Source organism: Ambystoma mexicanum, chromosome 9 (genome assembly GCF_040938575.1).
Source record: "Ambystoma mexicanum isolate Mex_15411 chromosome 9, UKY_AmexF1_1, whole genome shotgun sequence".
In the NCBI taxonomy this organism is placed as follows: domain Eukaryota; kingdom Metazoa; phylum Chordata; class Amphibia; order Caudata; family Ambystomatidae; genus Ambystoma; species Ambystoma mexicanum.
Window position 1 is genome coordinate 131762987 of NC_090931.1, and position 16909 is coordinate 131779895.

The window sequence follows — 16909 nt, forward strand, 5'->3', positions numbered from 1 at the left end:
AAGCCTGAGGGTCAACTCGCATCATTAAGATGATGGATCAGTGAGGCTTCAGCGGGGGGACTTGGGACGGGTGTTGAACAGAGCCGGGAAATGCTCAATGTGTCTCGTCTGTGATTCTATTCGGTGCAAACCGCTTCAAACCATGAATATCAATTGGCTCAAATCTGCTTAAACCGTCTTGAATCTGAATAATTGACTCCTAATTCCTTCAGTTGTAGTTTTTTCTTTAACAAATAGCCATATTTACTAACAGTGCTGCTATTACTACTAATAACAATAGAAATGCCAGATATGATTGTTAAAGCATAATAATAAGCAGCATTATTATATTAACAATAACAATCATTGTAATTGGCACTTAAGGGGTTAATAAAGGAGAAAACATTAGAAGGTATTGAAAGGCGAAATACCGAAATCACCAAAAAAGGCCTTGGCACTGGGGGGGGGGGGGACCCATGGCAGTTAAAAGGTTAATACATATTTATTATTATTGTTGTTACTATTATTCCTGCTCCTAACAAGCATATATATATATATTCAGTGAAAAAACTTTGTTAAAGGGACGTTATGGTTAAGTTGCTCTACTTAAAACCTATGAAATTCAGTGAAAAAACTTTGTTAAAGGGACGTTATGGTTCCAAGTAAAACCGAAAAACCCCTGAAATTCGCCAGTTATGGTAAGCTAAGCAACCATAACTCGCGCCACCACCGTGCACTGCTAAGACTAACACCCACGACATCAAAGATGACATCACAAATGTCATTGATGACATCACTGATGACATCACATGTGTATGTACTTTTCATGAAATATGTGTACAAGGGATTCTTATTATAATGTTGCGAAAAAAGTGTCAAGGATCATTGCAATAAATATCATACCCCAATTAGTGCATTGAACGATGCATTGATATAAATAGCATTCTATTATGGGGCTCTATCTAGTATACTAAGCTACTCATGCAGAAACATAGCATTGTGTGCAGCGGACAAGATGAAGGTATAATATTCGTAATGTTAATATGTTGAATAATGAAATGATAATTGTTTTCTTAATAGATTTTTGTGTACTGTGAAATATGTAATAAGTAGCTAATAAAACCCATGCATTACATAATTGCATTACTATAGACAAAACACAAAGAGACAAGAATACATACCAATATAGGTATATAAGGGGAAAGTGAAGTTAGCAAAAAAGCACAAGTAGTAGCAGAAACAATTCATAACCTAACTGATTATTTTCATGCAAATAAATGATTGCTGTTTCAAAGCTGCTATTTACCCTATGTATATGTATCACTTGATGTGATTGGACCCTAAGGAAAGTAGTGTGAGTACAATGTATACAAATATGACCATATACAGGGAAAGAACAGCCATAAAAAACAACAGAACTATCAGAAAGTGCTGATAAGTCTATTGATTATCTTTATGCACAAAAAGGATTGCTGAATTTCAAGCTTTTGTCTTCCCCTATGTATATGTTTCATATGATGTGACTGGACTCTAAGGGAATTACTGTAAGAACCTACTTGAAGGATACGTCTACAAATAAAATACATTTTTTAGTTTCTGACTGTTACTGAAGAAAACCATGTGGCCTAGATATGCTTAGCTTACCATAACTGGAGAATTTCAAGGGTTTTTCGGATTTTCTGGGAACCATAACGTCCCTTTAACAAAGTTTTTTCACTGAATTTCATAGGTTTCTAGTAGCGCAACTTAACCATAACGTCCCTTTAACAAAGTTTTTTCACTGAATTTCATAGGTTTTTAGTAGTGCAACTTAACAATAATGACTTTGACTTTATATACATATCATATGGAACTGACTGAATCTCTTCTACTGTACTTGATGTCCGCGAACTCATTTAATGTTCGCGGACATGTTCGAAGAACAGTACCACTACCTAAAAACTCTGGGGGGGTATGTTTGATTGTTATATCATAACATAGGAACATTTAACAAATTCAAAAAGAAGCACACAAACACATTATATGTACTAATACATAAGAAATGCAACCCATATATGTAACACACTAACCATTCATTTAAATGCACTATGTTCTAAAATGGAATATACCACAAGAAAATAAATTGGCTTCCAACATAATTACCTCACAAACACGACAGAACTGAGAACAAGAGCAGACCCACTGAGTACTGTAAGGGGATTCAATTCAACACTACAGCTAAATCAACGCCTAGTCTATAATACTGAATGAAAACCCTTATTGATATATCTTTAGGTCCAGTTCATGCGTTCTGGATGACTACCCCTATATAACACCCCTCTCTTGGAATCCCCCTGACCCCACTGAGCCAAGAAGTAGTTCTGTTTTGCAAGTTAAAAGGTTTATTTGATAATTTACAATATATATATACCACACTTTATAATAAATTAATAATTGAATATCACACTTAATCTGATATGATAAATATTAACAACGGAGAATCTGGCACTAACACACTTCTTATAATCACTAATGAGTTGACATGAAATGGATAAGGTAGCACACTGGTAAATAGGAACAAAAGTATAATGTGGTAGAGGATGCTTTATGTAAGCTCAGGTGGATGCAATATTCAATGAATGCAGTACAGAAAATACTCAATATGATTTCAACCAAACAATGTAATCACTTTTCTCTGGCAATCCCCTCCCCCCCTTGATGCAAGGCAAGGAAATGGAAGGAAAACACACAGTTCTCAGAAATGCAATCAAATGTGATTCAGTTCACCCCAGCAAGCTTAGACTACAGAAGTTTGAAAACACAGGCCCAAATTGCTTTGATATGTGCTGGCAATGAATTAAAAAGTATGCTAAAATACTTTTAATTCCCTTTCAGAGGTTCAGGGTGATTGGTATCTAGTTAATATTAGTCCAGGCTCCCTCTTGCAATGATGCAGGGATAGTTAGCAGGTTAAACGAATTTCTGGCAAATGGAAGGCAAGCAGCAGCTGTTTTTTTACACGAGGAGAAATTTGCAAATCGCGGCAAAATTTGCGGATGCGCCGAGCGCTATTACAGAGGAACCACAAGGACTATGTCTATCGTTTTAGGGTCCTAGGAAAGCCTAGGATCTCAGCTTCCAAATAAAAGTTACTGCAAGTCTCTAGCACAAAGGTTGCGGAGATATGAGCGATTAAATAAAGGTCGTTTTTCAGATTTGAAATTTTAAAGTTCCAAAAGACAAGTGCAGCTTGCAACTAGGAAATGACAAGTGACAGCTTTACAAATGACAGGTGACAGTTAGGAGGCAGTTCTACTTAGATTAAATAGATTGAATTATATTATTTTAACTAAGAGATTGGTTCTGCACAGTTTTGCTATGTACTCACACTATATTCTTGAGTGAAATGGGCCTCGCCATGGATCTGGTCAGGTTTTAAACTGGCTCTGGTCTCTCTCTTCACAGTGATCTGGGTCAGCTCTCTCTGGTTCTCTGGTCTGGGTCTCTAGTTCTGGATAGATTGAAGTCTCTAGTTTGGCTCTCTGGAGGTTTGATGGAGGTAAAGTATGGATTTTTCCGGCAGAGCGTCCCGCTGCAGATGGAATTGAAGGTCCCTATCTGTCCTGTCTGTCTGCTTTTATGTGTTTAGAATGTGGGTGTGTTCTAGCATCACTGACCCTACCTCTCTCTCAGCTTCTAATTGGTCAAACTTCCATTTATCATTTGATTGGGGAATGAACTGTGAGTCAGAGGGATGTCATTTTATGGCTTGCAGATAGGACACTCCTCTGTCAGATTGCACATATTCTATATTTGATAATAAAAGACATATTTCACAGTTACACAGTTGCTTGAAATTACATATACATGGTGTGGCTTAATTTAGCCATGTCTCTGTCCAAATCTGCTGTTTCTAAGAGCTTGCATTCAGAAATGGCACATAATTGACTTTTTAACTGATTTTTCACTTTCTGACATTGACCCAACTTTACATACATGTGTGCAGGGAGTATGGACATTAACTGATGAAGTTTCAGATTTTTAACATGCATACATTTAGAGTAATATCCACTTTTCCGCTAAAACCCCCCTGAACACGCCACCGGGTCGAAAAACCTCTTAAAATGTGGGCAGAAAAATCACAAGAATTATGGTATCATTTATAAAATTTTCACATGTCCGCTCTATGAATGATCCATCTTTTTAAAGTTATGTTCTGGCTCCAAAGGAGTGTGGTTTCCTCTCAGCAGAAGGTAGAAATACTGGTTTTTCCAGTTCTGCCAAGCCAGCTTGCTCTCACAGGCAGTGCTCCTCCCCTTTCCTCAGGAGGAAGCCACTTTTTACGACCATTTACGACTCCTGCCAATAAAACCTTTGCCTGAGCCAGGACAGGGCTTTGTTCACTTTCCTGCAGAGCACAGGTAATTCAATTATCAGATAGATGGCATATCCTTAGTGTGGCCAGCAAAAAGGCAGATGGCCTGGGAACACAGCTGTGACTCAAGTTTCACTCCTGATGGGGGTAGTTGCCAGGCAAATTGGAATCTCTTTAAGCTGTCATTTCTGTTCCCCAGTTTCTGCATTCAAATAAAACTAAACATTTTCACATATGCAGCTAGAAGGCTGATTCTAAGTTTAAAACTATGACATTTAAACAATTGCAAAGGCATGTGACACCAAACATAGGTCACTCATTTAATCTAAACATTTTCGATTTTAGTGTCTTTAAATCCAGTGCAACTTAAACTGCTGTCTCCATAGCAGTTTTGTTATAAGCATTGTTTTGGGCTCTTCATTTCCCAGATTTTGTAGGCACACAACACTCCATTCTACCAAATGTCTGCTGGTGTCCAGTGAGTTTTTAGATGTGTTGCAATGTTTAAAATAGACACTTTGGCTTGCCTTCAGAGAAACACAGGGTGGTTTTAAACTGCCGGCTTTTGGATAGTGGTGAGTACTGGTACTGCACCCATTTTTGGGATTTAAGAAAATGAATTCCCAACAATTCTAGGTTGCATTTGGCAATCAGCATTGCCATTCCCAATGGTTTCAGACTACTGTGCGGGTAGTCCAATGGTGGTTTTAAAGCGCTTTGAAGCTAACCGGCGCTACTGTTTTTCCTTTGGCAACCCATTTCCCTCATGGCAACCCGGCCTTTCATTCTCGCACTGGTGGGTGGCAAGTGAGGCAACCATTTTGGTGTGCGCACAAACTGCGCAGCTTTCCTGGATTTCGGCGCACATGTGGGTTTTCCGCCATCTTGAATTTTCTAAGCCCACAGCACCAAATGTTGTGGCATGATAGCTTAAACGTGGGTCAGGACACCCAACAGTACATAGGACATATCTTACCTGAAATAGTAAGTGTACTTAATTTTATTCAAATATTTATAAACTTTCTGTATTAGATAAAAAAAATATATTATCTTTTTTCTTTTTCTCTCACAGAAAGGTCTAGTACTCTGGAATGGCTAGAGGAGCAATTCCCACATGAAGAAATGTCACAAGATAGTGAAACTAATGGTAAACACTTTATAATATAAACCATTCAATTATTATTTTGTATACATTTAACATATATATATATTTTTGTACAGAGCATACCAAAACAGAAAATACTTCAGAAAAACATGTTATGGATAACACTTTTCACAGTATAGAAGAAAAAATGGATTTATTGTTGACTAATTTTAATAATTTGAAAACTTTTGTGGAAGATCATTTTAAACCAAAAACCTCGTACCATTGCCCCACATGTACTTGACCCTCCTCACCATATCCCAGTCAATTATCCCCAAACCCTCTTCATAACCCAAAACGTTCTGATGAGACTTCCATCCCTTCTTCACCTAATAACAATCATGTTGAAACCCCTAATTCTCCTGTTTTTGTTTCTGTTTCTGCCTCTCCTTCTCTGTCATAAATTATTAATATATGTTAAATAAAGTTTAATATTTATATTGTGTTGTAAATAGTTTCATTTTTTTTTTAAAACAATGTAGGTGTCCGCGGACAGTGCAGGTGTTCTGAAATGTTCGTAAATAAACGAAAATGGAGGTGTCCTGAAGAACACTATACCTGTTCGTACTGTTCGCTAGCAAGATGAAACTATTCTAAGAACACACGCGGTGTCCTGAAAAGTTCGTAAAAAAAAATAAAATTAAAGTGTCCTAAAGAACACTATATCTGTCCGTAGTGTTCGCTATCAAGTTTAAACTCTTCTAAGAACACAATTGGTGTCCTGAAATGTTTGTACGTAAACGAAAATGGAGGTGTCCTGAAGAACACTATACCTGTTCGTAGTGTTTGCTAGCAAGTTCAAACTGTTCTAAGAACACACGCAGTGCCCTGAATTGTTCGTAATTGAACGAAAATGGAGGTGTCTTAAAGAACGCTATACCTGTCCATACTATTCGCTAGCAAGTTGAAAATGTTCTAAGAACACAATTGGTGTCCTGAAATGTTTGTACATAAACGAAATTGAACGTGTTCTGAAGAACACTATATCTGTCCTTACTGTTCGCTAGCAAGTTTAAACTGTTCTAAGAACACACGCAGTGTCCTGAAATGTTGATTTCACGTGCGACGCAATTTTAATTAGTTCAGGACCCGAACAGTGTCCGTAGAACATCAACGCGCATGCGCTAGCCAATCTCTGTGCATTTGGTGTCCTGCGGACATGCGCTTCCTTCGCGGACTTGTTCGCGAACGGATCATATGACCGCGCCCACGCTGATCGCGTGTTCTGAATGCGGACACTGTTCGGGTCCCCGAACAAATTAAAAGTACATTTTCAATTAATCCATAATATTTTTCAATAAAATCTCACCATGGCACAAGTCCCACATAGTAATCCTGGGTTTCTACATACCTTTTGAAACTTTTCAAACTTTTTTTGTGTTTGATCTGTCCGCGGACAGCGCGCATGTCCGCGGACCGCGCACAAGCACCCCTATAAAAGACCACGCCCTAGAGCTTATTCTCATTGTGTTTCTGGCTGTTCTTCGAAACACAGCAATTTTTGCTGCCACCTGCAGATTTCCATCGCATCTTTGATGGCATCCCTGGCTGCTGAACTGCCACCTGGTGCTGCACCTTCTTCAGCACCACCCCCACCGCCTCCACCGCCACCACCTCCCCAAGGGCCTGAAGAGGGGAACAGGAGTGAGGATGCGGAGGAGGAAGAAGAGGATGATGAGAATGAGTTAGAGGAAAACCCTACTACCGGCACTAGGCGTGAGTCTTGGGTGTGGCGGTTATTTACCATGCATGGGAATGTTCCTAAGGCTCGTGCGAACCGTGTTACCTGCAATGAGTGCAAAATGATACTCAGTCGCGGGAAGCACGGTAAGTACAGCTTTGGGACCACGACTATGAAGCGACACCTGAGGTCATTTCACTCTGGGGCTATTCGCAGGGTTGTACCTTGCGAAGAACGTAGCAGGTTGATTTCCTCTACTTCATCCTCTGTTTCGGATCCTGTCACCACAAGGATCACCTCTGTGGGACAGCGTCTTCCTCAAGCTGCCTCACAGGCCATACAGAATGCTGATGACCCTTACCTTTTGGGTCACAGTTGTATGTATGTACTGTGACACAGTAGTCTGCAGGGGGGAGCAACTTCGTAGTGCTTTTGAGACTATCGTCTCAGAGCACGAGAAGATCTGCTCACTACCCAAATAAAACCCACTCTACATCTTCCTCTGTCAGCTCGCCCTTTCTTATCCCTGTGGTTGGTGTCCCCCCCTTTACCTTCCTTTCCCCTCCTCTCCTAGTGTGTCATGTATAAAAAACCAAAAAAAATACAAAATATCAAAAATCAAAAAGAAAATATGGCTCTTTTCGGAGCCGCCTTTCACAGTTAAAAAATAGACGTGAAAATAAATGAAGCAGGGAACAGTTCGCAAACATTTAAAAAATTGGGTTGCTACCCCATTACAAACATTGCAATTTTCTCTGGGAGGAAGTGGTGGCTCTGAAAAGAGCCTTTGGGAGGTGTTTGTAAGTCAAAAATTATAAAAGCTTAACACCTACTTCAAAATGGATGTTGTAATTCCAAAAAAGGTCGCAATGCATTTTGTACATTTCTCAGAAAAATCTGATTGCCACCATAAGTAAGATGGACTCCATCTTTGCGAAAAAATGTTTGTACTACGAAACAGAATATTTTCATTGTGAAAAGAAGACATGCCAAAATCTTTTAGAAAGGCACAACCAGCTTTATTAACATTGCGCCTTGCTTTTCCATTTGTGGACCAAATGAAGAAGAATGAAGCCACATTTCTCTCTGCGCAATCTGGGAAAATATCACTTGAGAATTAGGAAAAATGTCCATAACCTTCCCAAGTCCTTCTTTCATAGCAAATTGCAAAAGAATTCCAGCCACATGTCCTAAACTGTTCCCTCCACAATGAATTACAATTATGTCTGGATGTTGCTCTGTCTCCAAAGTAGCACAGAGAGGTAGCAAGTCCAACCACTTCATTCCACGTACTCCATGCCAGTGTACTTCCACATGTGGGAATCCAAGATCTACAGCTACTCCACAGCTTTCTGCATGCACCATCAACCAATATATCCATGAATCTCCCAAAATCCATACAATCTTTTTCCTAAAATACACAGACATAGCTATCTGTTGTTCTCTCAGCAAAAACAGTATATGAGAAACTCTCTTCTGGCACAACACACTCACTAAACTTTCCTGACCAATCCCTTTTAGTACTCATTCTCATTTGCATGACGTCTGAACCCAAAAATCCCCGGATGTAACTCCCGATGTCCGCGGACTACCGCCATGTCTGCGGACATATCGTAACATGAACAGCCCTTCTACCATTTCCACTTCACTCTCTCTGCCATTCCCTCATTGGATGTACCTCAAAAATCACCTGACCATGCACCAATCACATTCAAGACCTCTACATCTAACTGCATCATCATAGATCAGCTCTGCAAATGTACTGTGAATCTATCTGAGTACAAGTGTCATATCATTGGCAAGCACCATCTACCGGAAATATTGTACAAGTCTCCAAGATTTCTACTTGCAGCTCCATGCATATCCATATGCATGAACACAAACTTCAGGTATGCATATTTTCTGTACAGTAGATAAACACATTTTCAAACAGACTTTTAGCTTGTGTAATCTGTAAAATGAATTTACTGTATTTTTTTCAATTTCCTAAAATCAACTATCACTTATAAACCTTTATACTATTTACTTTCTTTATACACACACACTCAAATCATGTTAAACTAACATTTTTTAAATGAAATATATAGACTACATATATTCAAACAAAATTGCATGCAAGCACAATCTATGTTTAAATCTTTAAAAAAAATACTTATACAATTTCATATTTTTTTGTTTTTATTTATTTATTTACTTAATTACTTTAATTTAGACATGACATTGAGGCGCTATTACCTAGAACAGCTTAGTTACAGAAATAGTGGTATTCACTGGTATATTATAAATTTCACAAGACATAGTAAAGATATTTTTTTGCTACAGTTAGTCATTCAATACAATTTGTTCATTAAGAACATATCATATGTACTGAACTAATGCAATATATCTTATGTAAATAAATTAGTTTAATGGTTTTAAAGAAGGCACTGAGGATTTCAATTAAAAAAATCAATATCTAAATTAAAAACAGCGCTATGTACAAACAAAGTTACTAATTTGAAGCTTTTACAATTGCAGTGAAGACCAGTCTCCTGAAAAGAAGCAGCCGAATTCGAAGAACAAAGAAGAACTAAGAAGTTACCTGTTAATTTAAGAAAAAAAGTAAGTAGAATATCACCATAATATTTGTATTATTACTCAAACATACTATAACGTTAATACAAGCTATTTCTGTGCCTAAAAATAGAGATTGTGTACCATTTTGTCCAAAAATCTCCATGTCTTAAACAGCGATTTACAGCCAGAATGGCCCACAAATTCCTATTTTTGGGCACACAAATTACCCAACTGAACCGCTACAATTTTCATATTATAGAACAAACAACTGTTTTAATTGTATACATTAGATTTACTATTTGTACTTTTCCACACCACTAGCTTACTTTTTTTGTCATCTGAACTCGAGTTTAGTAACACATAAATTCAAGAATACCTATCCCTACTAGTTGTAGTTCCCAATGCACAATCACACACCATTACATACATCTTTATCATCTTACTCAAACACTCATGCACACAGCACACATACATTCCAGAACACCCCAACCCATATCTTCTTTATTTTTTTCAACAGACCCTAAAGAATGCCTACCAAAAGTCAAGTCCGTAGAAAGCAACGCAAAAGTAGAACAAATGAAAATAAAAGTGTCCAACATAAGCATCCATCTCTAGCAGAATTTGTAAAAAAAATGTTGAAACAAAACAGCTAATACAGTCATTTAGTGAAACACAAGAAGTTTCAAGTACAAAAACTTTGCCTCCTCTATCAAAATGTAAAACAAACCAAAAAACAATTAACAGAAAATCAGCTATCCCTACAGATAAAACTACTTCTTCAAATTTTAATATAGTGCAAAGTAAGCATACCAAGAAAAGTATTTTAGCCAAAATGTACCGTCACAAAGTCCTTCAAAATCTTATAAAAACAGGAGAGAAATCAGGTTCAATGCTTAAAACCTATCATAGGAAATTAATCTTAGAAGCGCTGATGGACAGTGCAATTCTTCTCAAAAGAAAGTTATTTATTTTACTGTTAAACAAAATGAAACCACTAACAAAACTAATAACTAAATTACAAAAAAGACTGAAATGTCAACAGAAATGTCAACAGAAAGAACTTCTTAAGTATCTGCGGAGGTGAATGGAATCACACTACGAGCACAGAACCATATTTTAATGAAGAAGCGCACAAACAAAAGCAAACAAATACAATTGCCATACATAGCAGTGGTCGAGGTTATGAAAAAGTGAATAATACCATAATGGAACAAGAAGTACTCCTTACAAAAATATGCCCTGAAAACCTAGAATTACCCCTCCATTCAACTGAATCAGAATGTCTAGTGTACAAATGGCCATGCACGTCAATGTGTAACATTCCCAAAAAATGTTTCAAATCTTTACGCCAATTCCTCAATAAATATGTAAAAAGCAAAGACAAAATCAAAATTAAATTGCTGCAAAATATGGATACCTGTCCAGTGCGCAAGTACACAGGACTACAAGGACATTCATTGGCCTGCATTACAGGACCTACTTGTAAAACCACTTTCCATGATATCAAAAGGATATCAACACATCATTCAACAATAAGAAATCTAGTCTATAAACTGTACTATGCTAAAAGTCCTGCTTGAGCACTATCAAAGTTAAATAACATCCTTCTACATGGTACAGCAAAAGACCTACTTGAAGAAATTCACTATATCCAGAAAACATATTTTGGAAGTGAAAGCCATTTACAGAATGAAATAGCTTTAAACCAATTAAGCAACAATTCTACACATGGCAACCTTTTGCTAAACACATACAAAAAAGAAATACTAAAATTTAAAAGTACATCAGCTGAAGTACCAAACCATGTATGTGTATGTTGCCGTAGAACTTTTTATAAAAGTAACACAAAAACCGTAGACCTATCATACAAAATAGAAGACAATGAAGATTCTAAATGGTTTGAATTAGCTCTCTACCTAGTAGCAGAAAACAAATACGAAATAACTGAGCCCTTAATACTTTGCAGTTACTGCACTACAAAACTTGACAACAACCAAACTCCTTCACGTGCTATCACAAATAATTTGGAATTATACCCAGTACCAAAACCCCTACAACAACATATGAGAGCATCATAATTCAAACAGTACACCCATTTCAAGCAATAATACGCCTTCAACCAAAAACAGCAAAATTACCTCCCTCTGAATTGGCAAAAGGCATTTGTGGAAAAGTAGTTTATTTACCATTAGATCTAAAAGAAAATGTGCATACTCTAGGAGTGCAACGTCCAATGCAGCAATCTTTAATTATCTTAGTAAATGGAGTACCTACAAAAGACAAAAAAATATGGCAACAGCTGGTAGATTTATATAAAGTTAGACAAGCCTTCCAATATCTTAAAGAGAATAATGAATATTACAAAGAAATTAATATTGAAGAAAACTTGAAAGATACAACTGAAATAATTCAAGAAACACAAGAAGCTGGTCAATTTGAGCTACTAGATCCTGCTACAATATCAAATACTTTAGACCATTATACAATTCATCCTTTGCACTGTAATGACACCGTAGAAGATGTACTGGAAACTTACCAAATGCGTCAAACAAAAGGATCGCCAATCAGCATATGGGAAAAAAGTAGAAGCACGTGCTTTTCCTCTACTCTTTCCTACTGGCAAAGGAGGAAGGTATGATGATAGACCTATTCAAATATCAGCTTCAGAATACTGCTCATTACGGATGTATTCTGAAGATCCCAGATTTAGACAAAATGTGGAATACATATTCCACCTACTCTTTGAAAGTGAACTAGCAACTCTATGTTACGGAGTTGCACACATATTAAAATCAGGATCACACTTTCAAAATATGACAGCTACACAATTATTAGAAAAAGTGCAACAAAAGGATGAGGTTTTACAATCAAATATTACAAATCTATTAGCAAATATGCGTGGTACTAAAGAGTACTGGTTTCGACGTCATGGAGATGTACGTTGTATGATCAGAAACCTTGGCCCACCCACTTGGTTTGTTACATTAAGTTGTGCAGAGTATGCATGGGAAGATTTACATGATTTCCTACACATATCAAATAAAAACAAACCAAACATAGATATACTAACACCTGGAGAACTTTGTTCTTTGGATCCTGTTAATGTTTCAAGATATTTTCACCATCGCTTCATTGCTATGCTACATTTTATTTGTAATAAAACTGTTCCTCCCCTTGAAGAAGTGCAACACTTCTTTTGGAGAAAAGAATACCAAGCCAGAGGAGCACCACTTATCCACATGCTTTTATGGATTAAAGATGCTCCTAAATTTGGTTAAGACAGTGATGCCACTGTTTTACAGTTTATTGAAAAATATGTCACTTGTGAAATTCCATCAGAAGCCACAAATAGTGATCTTCATGCACACATTTTACAATTTCAAATACACAAATGTGGAAAATATTGTCGTCGCAAATACAAAAACAAAGGGAAATACTACACCAAATGCTGATTTGGTTTCCCTAGACCAGTTACAAATACAGGTCAAGTGAACAACCTCGTGTCTTCAGTTAGACATAGTGTTAAAGGTAAGTCACCTAAAAATACATATTACATAAAAAGAAAAGAAGAAGAAAAATATATCAATGATTATAATGCAATCATTGCCCACTTATGGAATGCAAACATAGATGTGCAGTACATTGCAGACAATTCTACTGCAGTTGCATGATATGTCACTGCATACTTAACTAAAGCAGAAAAGACAGAGCTCCAAGACCTCTGGAATGACCTGTCACCAGATAAAACAGTATCTCATAATTTATACAGCCTGGGCATAAAAATGCTCACCCATAGAGAATGTGGATCATATGAAGCAGCTGATCGTTTAACTGGTACTGCATTGTATGGTAAATCTGAAAATATAGTATGGCTAAGTCTTGGTCCAGCTAAATCTAGAAAAAGAGTTCTAAAATCATATGAAGATATAGAAACAATAGCCAAACATGATCCCAACAGCCAAGACATTTTAAAAAACAATTTATTGGACACATACTACCCAAACAGAAGTAATACTTTGGAAAACATGTGTCTATACCACATAGCCCAAAACTACACATACAAAAATAATATGAAACCTGATGAAAAAAAGGTAAATATAGAGTGACAAACTGTGAAGGCAGCTCAGTTAAACTCACTAAACCAAATTTAATTAATCATATCAAATTGTCATTAAAGACTCCTCAACATAAAGAAGTATATTACATGTCCCTGCTACAACTCTTCAAACCATGGAGAAAAGAAGAACAATTACTAAATAACTATACTCATCTGAGGATGCTTTCAAAGCAAATGAAAGCACTATAACTGATGTAAATTTTACACAGTACAAAACAATGTTGCACAATGAACAGCAACACGAAGAAGAACTCCAAGCCCAACTAGATAAGGACACTCCTGACAGTAGTCAACCTTCTGTAACAGGAAGCCAAGAACCACTGGGAGAACCACTAATAATAAATGAGGCAGAATTAGCTATGATAGAAGTAGAAAACACCATGTGTCAGTATGAAGATAAAGCAGACTTAACTATACTACAATCAAAACTAAACAATGAGCAAAGTAGGATTTTTCAAGAAGTAACAAAACAAATTGCACATGGTGTAAAACATGAACATAAAGAATGTTCCTGCCATATTTATAAACCTATACTACTGTACGTCAGTGGTGAAGCTGGTTCTGGCAAAACATTCCTAATCAAAATCATTAGTAAGTTCCTTCAACAATTGATAAACAACAAACTGTCAGCTGTTGTCACTGCCCCCACAGGTTTAGCTGCCTACAACATAGGTGGTGTTACATTACACTGATTACTACTATTACCAGTACAACACCAGAACAAATTAGACTATTACAAACTTTCTGCAGAAGCTGCAATGGAATTACGCAGAGTATTGAAACAAATGAAAATGCTACTAATAGATGAAGTGAGCATGGTCTCCAACCTGATGTTAGCTTTGATTCACCTCAGATTACAAGAAGTACTCAAAACAGACTATGAAGAGCTCTTTGCAGGAAAACACAATATTGTTTTTGGAGATCTGCTTCAATTAACACCAGTAAAAGGTGAGCCCATTTTTAAGACATTAGGACACAAACTCTGCCGTAAAACTGTTGGCAGCATTGGAAATGTCAACCTTTGGCAACATTTCCAATACAGAGAATTAACAGAAAACATGCAGCAATCTGCAGATCTCACTTATGTCAACATTTTAAAAAGTATCACAGTTGGTATACTTTCTAAAGAAGCAGAAGCAATATTGAAAACCTGGCACATTAATGCACTTTATGGTGATAATGCATGTGCTACAGATGTTATGGAACAATTAGCCCACAAAAATGTCAATTGTATGGCCTCAATGCCAACTCTTGCAAGCTGTTTCAAATTCAATGAAATCATGCTAAGTAAAGAAATGCAACCAATCATGGAAATTAGCGCCACAGACAAACTAGATGTACATGGTATGACACTACCCATGTGTGACCAAGCCACAACAAGACTAAATAGTTTAGAAAAATCAATCTCAAACACAGCAGGCTTAGAAAAGATATTAAAATTATCCTTAAATTGCAGAGTAATGCTTAAACGTAACCTTGACGTGGACGAAGGACTAGTTAATGGAGCACTGGGTACAGTTGTTGGCTTTCAAACATACCCACGCGACAACAAAATTCAGTTTGTCAATATACTCTTTGACAAACTTTCAGAAGTAAAAAGGATAGGACGCTCAACAGCTAGATTCCTTCTCTTCAAAGATATGTATGTACGCAGAGAACAATTTTCTCTAACTCTTGCATACGCAGTGACGATTCATAAATCACAAGGTCTTACCCTAGACAAAGCAATGATAGATATTGGTAACACAGTCTTTAAAGAAGGCATGAGCTATGTAACACTATCACGCTTACGTACACTTGACGGTCTATTTCTAATCAACTTTGATGCAAGTAAAATAAACGCTGATATTCCTTGCATTTCAGAATACAATAGACTTCGCTCACTATACAGTACCCACCTAAACACATATTCTGTTCCACAAAAAGTAAAACGTTATCAAAGAAAAATAAATCAAACAGAAATGCAACAGGATGTCACTGCAAATCCTCCAAAGAGAGTAAAAGAAACTAATACTTCATCAAGTACCACAAGCAAAAAAGAATCAATTAGGGAAAGTAAACCAGGTACTTCTTTAAAGAAGGAAGACAAACTCAAAAAAAAGCAGTTAGATACAGAACTACCTGGACCATTTAAATTCTCAAATATAGTTGGTGTAAGTTGCTACGCAAATGTAGCAATGAATATTCTATTTCAATTACCACCAATTGTTGACAACATTTACTTACACAGTACAGACCCATTGTGTTTGCAAATGTTAGTACTTCACAGAAATGCAGCAAACAATCCTGACAACACGTTTAGTGTTTATGCAATAAGACAACAATTGGACTACTGTGCTGGAATGGTGAAATTCACTATAAACTCACAGGAAGATCCACAAGAATGTCTAATGTACTTACTACAAGTACTGGAAAACAAAAACATACCTATACATGAAATCTTTCGGATTTCATACATGTGGAAACATACATGCACTCTCTGCAACAATGTGACACAAGAAGAAATCCCCAATGAACGCTTCATATATATCAATACCAAATTGTGAATCCATTCCATTTCAGCAACTTGTACAAAATGCAAACCATGGTAGATTATGCTCTACCTGCAATTCAGATAATTGCTCCACGTTAGTAATACAAACACATAGTAAATACATAATACTAATGCTTCTACGTTACAATGCAGATGGTACCAAAAACAAGTGCAAGCTGACTGGATTCACACATGGTCAAATAACACTTGGTAAGAAAACCTTCACAACAATAGGTATAATCTACCACGCAGGAGCCACAACCAATTCAGGGCACTACACTGCATATATAAAAAAGAAATGTGGATGGTTTGAATGTAATGATAGTACCATTACTCTAAAGCAGAGATTACCAGGAAATCTTTCAAACGCTTATTTGATGTTCTTAAAACCAAAATTTGATAACTAAACTGTATTTAAACCCTAAGTAAACTTGTGTTAAAAAAATATAAACTGTTAGAATACTCCAAAAGCTATCTAACTGCTCAAAGATTCTACAACAACTAATCAGATAAATGAATACCACTAAATTAGACCAAAAAATACA

The 16909-nt window shown here is 36.7% G+C and overlaps 1 protein-coding gene across 2 annotated transcripts in view; it reads left to right on the forward strand.

The window, feature by feature from the left end:
• Positions 1-16909, forward strand: part of CRYAB (crystallin alpha B) — a 61740-nt gene that overhangs the window by 2883 nt on the left and 41948 nt on the right. Inside the window, exon 2 of one of the 2 annotated variants that reach the window (XM_069614300.1) lies at positions 5406-5480. The exons of the other annotated variant lie outside the window; for it this stretch is intronic. Within the exon in view, the coding sequence (XP_069470401.1) occupies positions 5448-5480 (33 nt within the window). The 5' untranslated portion in view covers positions 5406-5447. The remainder of the gene's footprint in view (positions 1-5405; positions 5481-16909) is intronic. 2 annotated transcript variants of the gene reach the window in all.